Raw genomic sequence first — 6,919 nt, 5'->3', positions numbered from 1 at the left:
AGCCTGCGCGTCCGGAGCCTGTGCTCTGCAACGGGAGAGGCCACAACAGTGAGAGGCCCATGAACTGCAAAAATAAATAAATAAATAAATAAAATAAAAATAAATATATATATAGAGAGAGAGACTAATGGTCCTGTGCTTAAATGACATGGTGTGCGCTGGCTTCAATAAAACATAACTAATGGAAAGGAACTCTTCAACAAATATACTCCAGACAGAAGTAAAAAAAGTACACAGAAATGACTCACACGACAGTGCCATTGCAGACATAATTCCCTTATAATTAATACTTGCTAGAAAACGGAGTTTGACATCATGTACAATAACACCAACATTCACCGAGGCTGAATATCACAGGTACGTCTCTTCATACTTCCCAAATAGTTTTATCTTTTAGCTATAAACGTCAGTTACCAGAGCCAAACTTGTTCTTAACAAGTAGAATTTTTATGTCCATTTAATCAAAGAGTCTCTTACATTTTTCTGGGTCTATTCATCTGCAGATAGCAGTAGAAACTGTAACCAGGTTCTTCATATCATGCATTCACACAAGAAGCCCACTCTTCATATGCTGTCCAATTTCTTTAAGATAAAAGGAGCTGAAAGAAAAATAAATCCAGAATTTGTTTTCAGATCCAGATAATCACAAGTTACATATGGAATTACAAGATTGGGAGATAAACCTTATAGTTAAACATATTTTTCAAAACAACTCCAAATGTGGCCAAGCCTCTGCCTGCACACCCAGCCAAAGGGAATCACTGTCTTTCAAGGTAGCCCATCCCACTGTCATGCAGCTAGAATTATTACAAAGTTCATTTTTCACTATATAAAATCTTTTCTCCAGGTAGTTCTTGCTCTTAGGACGATAAAGAGGAAATCCAATCCTCCTTCAAATGACAAGCCTTTACTTTGTGATTTAACCGTCAAAGGAACAAAACTCTAGAAGAAACAAAATGGCATTTTTCACTTTTAAAAACATATTTGAAAGACAGAGAGTGTGGGAAAACATTGAAGTAGGGATCCAGAAGAGCTGGACACATATTTTGGTTCCCCCACTGATTAGTTATATGACATTTACATGCTCCTGTTCACATCTGATACAGTCCTACGTCAGTTATTATGAGTAGGGTGGTGAAGATATGTCTAGAAAACAAACAAGTGTTGTCACAGGGATCAAAAGAAGTGATATTACTGCCTTGTGTAACAGTGCCATGGCCAAAATAAGCACATGAAAAGATGCTCAGCATCATTAATCGTTAGGGAAATGCAAAATAAAACTACAGCACCCACTAGGACGGCTACTAACAAAAGAACTGTTTGGCAAGGATGTGGAGAAACTGGAATGCTTGTGCACTGTTGCTGGAAATGTAAAACGGTATAGCTGCTATGGAGCACAGTATAGTGGTTCCTCAAAAAAAAAAAAAAAAAAAAAAATGGTGGCTGCCAGCAGCTGGGAGGAGTGGGGAATGGGGAATTACTGTTTAATAGCTACAGAGTTTCAGTTTTACAAGCTGAAAAGAGTTCTGGAGATGGTGATGATGATTATACAATATTATGAATTTAATACCACTAACCCAAACACTTAAAAATAGTTAAGATGGTAAATTTTATATGTATTTTATCAAATTTTAAAATATTGGGAAAAAAAGGTGGTGACCAAAAAAGCTGCCAGATTATTTCTCAATACCCATACTAAATTAATAGAACATTTTGATAATATTAAACTGAAGATATTGAAATATGTCAGAAGCTGACCAAGTCAGCAGTATGCCCAGGCTTTTTTTTTTTTAAAACTAATTCTTATCAGAAAAAAAAGTAACAGTCATCAAAACAATGGATAAACAAAGTGTAGGATATCCATACAATGGAATATTATTCAGCAATAAAAAGGAAGGAAATACTGATACATGCTACAGTGTGAACAAACCTTGAAAAATTATCCTAAACACAAACCGTCACATATTGTACAATGCCATTTACATAAAATGTCCAGAATAGGGAAATCTATAAAGACAAAAAGTCACTTAGTGGTTGCCAGGGGCTGGGGACGGTGTAAAATGGGGGAATGACAGCTAATGGGCATGGTGTTTCTTTCAGAGGGGAAGAAAATATTCTAAAACAGATTGTGGTGATGGCTGCACAACTCTGACTATACTAAGAATCAATGAATTGTACACCTTAAATGGGTGAATTGAATAACATGCAAATTATATCTCAATTTTAAAAGGGATAAGGAACAGTATTCTGTTTAAAAAATTTTTTTTGATTCATCTTAAATACAAAGGTCACTGAGAAGAAGCAAATATTTTACTGGTAGCTAAGTCAACCAAAAAAAGGTAAGGGGAGGAAATAAGTAAAGTTGGGAGTTGTAAAAAGCTGTTGAAAGAGCAAGATGATTTGGGAGTTTCTGTTCACCAGGGCTCCCTCCTCTGGGGAACCATAGTTAACACCACAGGCAGTGAAAGGGGCAGAATAAGGGAGACTAGACCTCAAGAGCTCTGGCCTTAGACCCAACATGAGCCTTCCACGAGGCTCACGAAGACTTGGTACGGTCTTCACCTATCTGAATCATCTCTGCCTCTCCATCCAGACCTGTCAACAATGTACAGCAAGGAACAACGGAAAGAATGCTGAACTAAAAATGAAGCGGCAAATGAAGGGGCAATTCACTTCTGAGATTCCTATCCGTAAAAATAGAGAACTAATCTATAAAACTGCATCCAGCTCTAATATTGTGTGCCTGCAATTCTAATACTTTGCATAAGTCCCCTCTGAAAGTCGAGTTCACATTTGCAAAGGGGATATACAGAGACTTAGGCCCTGCCTCTCTCAAAGGGCTATTGTCAAACTCAGGCAATGCAAAGTTTCTACAAAACGTAAAAGTCAACTAAATCCTCAGGTATTATCATTAATCCTATAGACTCATATCCTTTATTCTTCTTTAAAAAAAAAAAGAAAAAAAAAGGTAAATATTTACTTCACCCTCTACAAATAAAACGAACAAAAGCTTTTGGATTTCAGAGGTAAGCCCTGATGTAAGGAAACTTGGCAGTCAGTTACGAACTCTGGATTCTAGGCCAAGATCATTCACCGAATCGATGAGTGACCTTGAGCCAGCCATTTCTCCACTCTAGATGCCAGTTTTTCTGTCTGCAAAACGAGGGACTTGCTCTGGGGAGTGACCTTACAGAATCTTTCAATTCAAACGCTCTTAAGACAGGGCGGGACTGGGTGATTAACCTCGCGGTCCCAGCCGCCGCTTGCACTCCGGTACCCCCACCCAGACCCACAGAGCCTAAGCAACGCGCGCATGCGCCCGCTGCCCTCGACGTGCACGTCCCTTGCACCCCGCGACCGCTTAGCTCCGCCCCAGGGACCCCAAAAGGCCGGAGAGACCAGAGTTGGGCGGGCAGTGTCGGCGAGCTCCCTGCTAGTCTCACGGCCACAACCTGGAAGGTCACTCACTGACTCGCAGCAGGGCCACATAGATGAGGAAGTTCCGTATGGAGGAGATCACATCCTCGCGCATCTTCCGTTTCATCTCCTCCGGGTCCAGCTTCGGCGCAAGGCCCTCGATCCGGAACATCGTAGCTCTTCCTCACGTCTTCCAGCGGCCGCCCTCTGCTCTTCTCAGCTGCCTCCCAGCGCCTGCACTCGGCCTAACCCCATTTCCTGTTCCCGCCCCTCATTTTCACGCGTGGCGACGGGAGCCTGCGAAGGACAAACTTCATCCTTAAACTGAGCTGTTCTGAACGAAGGTGGCCTGAAGGGGGTGCACGTAATATTAGCCACGCAGGACTCGGGTTCTTCCAGGCTGTTCTTCCAGGTTGTTTATTTAACAACCTCTGTCCTGAGAGGCGCGCTCGGAGCTGCAGAGTGCTTTTACGCCTCAGAGCGGGCGGTGCACATAGGTATCACCATAAATAATAATAGTTAACATTTATTGAATACGAAGTACAGTTCTACCCCATGAATTCGATATTATAATCTTCATTTCCTAGATGAGAAAATTGAAGCACAGACATCTTTAAAACAACAACTTGCCCAAATGTGCTTTAAAATACCTCGAGGAAAAAAAAGTGGTGGGAAAGAGAGATGAAAGGATATTAGCAAAATATTGAAAATTGCTTAAGCTGGTGATTAGTGTATCATTTTAGTTAATTCTAGTCTTCTATTTTCAGGATTTTTGAACTTTTTAATGAATGATAAACGAAAACAAAAGGACGAAGATGATGAAATTTGCTCAAGATTACACAACTAGTAAGTGGCTGAGCAGGGTTTTATACCTAGTTAGACCGGTAGCATCCCAGACACAGAATTTTTAACATTTTCCGTATTGTTGTCGTCTTCTCATTTCTGGGGTTAACTGGTCGTCACAAATTGTAGTATTGGCCCAGTAATACAGTATATGTAAATGAAATTTAGCTCTGTTCAAATTTTACAGATAAGGACAGAGAGGCTTAGAAACCAAGTGTAATGCTTAAAGTCCTTCTGCTAGTGATGGGCAGAGGTAGGGTTCTAATGCAAATAATTATAATGTCAAGTTGAATTCTCTTTCCCCTGAACCCTGTTGTTCACCTGTTAGTCTTTATTAGACATTAGTGCCTGCTTGGATGGGCATCCCTGGAGCCAGAAGGTAGGAATTTAATGCAACCAGATTTCCTGTCACAGAGTCATCAAAACAGTTGTTAGAAGGCTGCTGCCCCAAATTATGCATGCCAACTAGCCATGTATAATTCTTAGACATGAACCAGATGACTGAATTGCTCACATAATTCAAAATCAGAATGCTCCTGCACTGCATAGCAACAATGGATTTTAGGTAAATTAGAACAGTAATTTACTATGGGAGCAACTGATAACTAAGTATTGCTGCCCACCTTCCTGATTGACAGAATGTAACACATTAGGTCAAGAAAGGTAGCTCATCTGCCTATTCAGGCTTTAGTAACCTCCTGCATCTATAATTCATGTAGTGGAATAGCAGAGGCAGCTCTGGAATGGGAGGGGCTGACTCCCAAGGAATAGCTCCATCTAACCCTTCAAGAGTGTTTAGAAAGCCTGCACTGATGCTGGAAAGCAGTGGAGGCTGTGGAAAGAACTTGAACAAGAAGACTGGAGATGTAGCCTTCAGATCTGGCCCTGCCATTATCTAGCCATGTGATGAGGCCCAAGTCTCTGTTTAGCTGCAACTATGTTTCTTTAGTTGTAAAGGGAGGAGATATGATTCAGTTCTCTTGCAGTCCCTTTCAGTTCTAACGGTCTATGCATTTGAATTCTAATTGTGTCACCTAGGACATTCTGGTCTGGAGTGTATGGATGTCAAAATATTATCAAATGTGGTGAAACATCAAAAGGCCAGTGTGTGTGTTTTCCATGGTAAGAAGGATGTAACATATTGCATCCATCTGAATAGTGAGGCAAAACTGACTGGGAAGGAATGAGTTCTTACGTGATTCCAGTAACCTAGATCCCCAATGCTGACCGAGTTTAGGTAAACAGTTCTCATATGGAACTACCAATTTTTTGTTTCTCTACTAAGATGCTCTTAAGTAACTTCCCTGGATTCACAGGGAACCTAAGAGGGGAGAAATTAATAGAAAATCATGTTTCTTGGTGAAATAGAACAGATTTTTATCATTTGAATTTTATTCATCCAATGTTTACTTGATGATATGGTTGTAAATGGCTGATTTGTTAAAGGCAACATGATTCTTGTAACAGTTCTCTTCAAAAGGCCTGGTGCTTGCCTCCCTATAGAGAGACAGGAAAGTAGTGGGTGGAAATATGGCGCAGCTGTGTCTTGGGGTGAGGAATTGATTCTGGATGCAGTCTAGGAGGTGAACTGTTCCTGTCTCAGAAATGTTCATCCTGATGAGCTCTCTTCCCCTTGCATGGTTCCTCTAGCTGTAATGGAGGAAACTTGATAAGAGGTTTGACTACTTTCTTTGTCTTTTCTTTTAGTGGTTTTTGTTTGTTTGTTTGTTTAGCGTGTAGGTAGTGGTATTGTCCAGTTATGGTTGGCTTAGGTGAAGCAAACTGAGAGAACATACTTCAGGAAGTTAACACTGGAGTGAGTTGTTTCACATCTTGGACCCCTCATTTTGTTCCTCGTTGGAATGATGAAGGACTTGGGTCTAATCTTTTTTTTTTTTTTTTTGCGATATGTGGGCCTCTTACTGCTGTGGCCTCTCTGTGGCATGTGGGATCTTCCCAGACCGGGGCACGAACCCGCGTCCCCTGCATCAGCAGGCAGACTCTCAACCACTGCGCCACCAGAGAAGCCCTTGGGTCTAATCTTTAAAATCACTTGCAGCTCTAAAATGCTGAGATTCTTTCCTGTTCTTCCTTCATAACCTTGCACTAAAGGCTAAAAGCAAAGGATTCCTTGTGATTTGCCATGAAAGGCAAAAATAAAAAGTATGCATGCATAATTTAATATTGATATTTGTATTATTTAGTCTGATCACAGAGGAGATGGTAGCTGATGTCATAGCCTGTCTTATTTTCCATTTCAATCCCAGGAGGAGTTTAGGAGCCATTTCCTTTGCCTCAACTTCCCAGACAGTACTACACACAAGCGTTCAGTGTGTACAACCTACCTATAAGAGAATTAAGTGTTTTAATTTCTATCACTAGAGACGAATTTATATTTGCAAGGTCAGAGATTGACAGATGACTCATGGTTGGGGAATAATTCCAACATACAGTCCCAGGAACCTTGTGGTTTCTAATTTATAGGGAATGTGTAGGTTTCACATATTGAACAGTTCAACCCCTTCAGATGAGAAAACTGAGGCCCAGAGAGAAGCTGGTTAGAAGCAGAGCCAGCTGGAGCTAGGGTAGGAGTCTGGGCTCCCAGTTCAGTACTTTTCCCTATCATGCCTTGCAGCTTTCGATACTTTGAGGATATTCT

At 40.9% G+C, this 6,919-nt stretch overlaps 1 protein-coding gene across 1 annotated transcript; it reads right to left on the bottom strand.

The window, feature by feature from the left end:
* Nucleotides 1–250: 250 nt before the first annotated feature.
* Nucleotides 251–3,671, bottom strand: TOMM5 (translocase of outer mitochondrial membrane 5). Its single transcript, XM_024734447.1, has 2 exons — nt 3,469–3,671; nt 251–599 (listed from the first exon to the last, which is right to left on the bottom strand). The coding sequence occupies exons 1-2, from the start codon at nt 3,587–3,589 to the stop codon at nt 565–567; spliced, it is 156 nt and encodes a 51-aa protein (XP_024590215.1). The 5' UTR covers nt 3,590–3,671; the 3' UTR covers nt 251–564.
* Nucleotides 3,672–6,919: the final 3,248 nt, after the last annotated feature.

Source organism: Neophocaena asiaeorientalis, unplaced genomic scaffold, assembly GCF_003031525.2.
Source record: "Neophocaena asiaeorientalis asiaeorientalis breed wild unplaced genomic scaffold, Neophocaena_asiaeorientalis_V1.1 scaffold192, whole genome shotgun sequence".
NCBI lineage: Eukaryota > Metazoa > Chordata > Mammalia > Artiodactyla > Phocoenidae > Neophocaena > Neophocaena asiaeorientalis.
The sequence above is the reverse complement of the archived record's forward strand: the minus strand, read 5'-3'. Positions and strand labels throughout refer to the sequence as shown.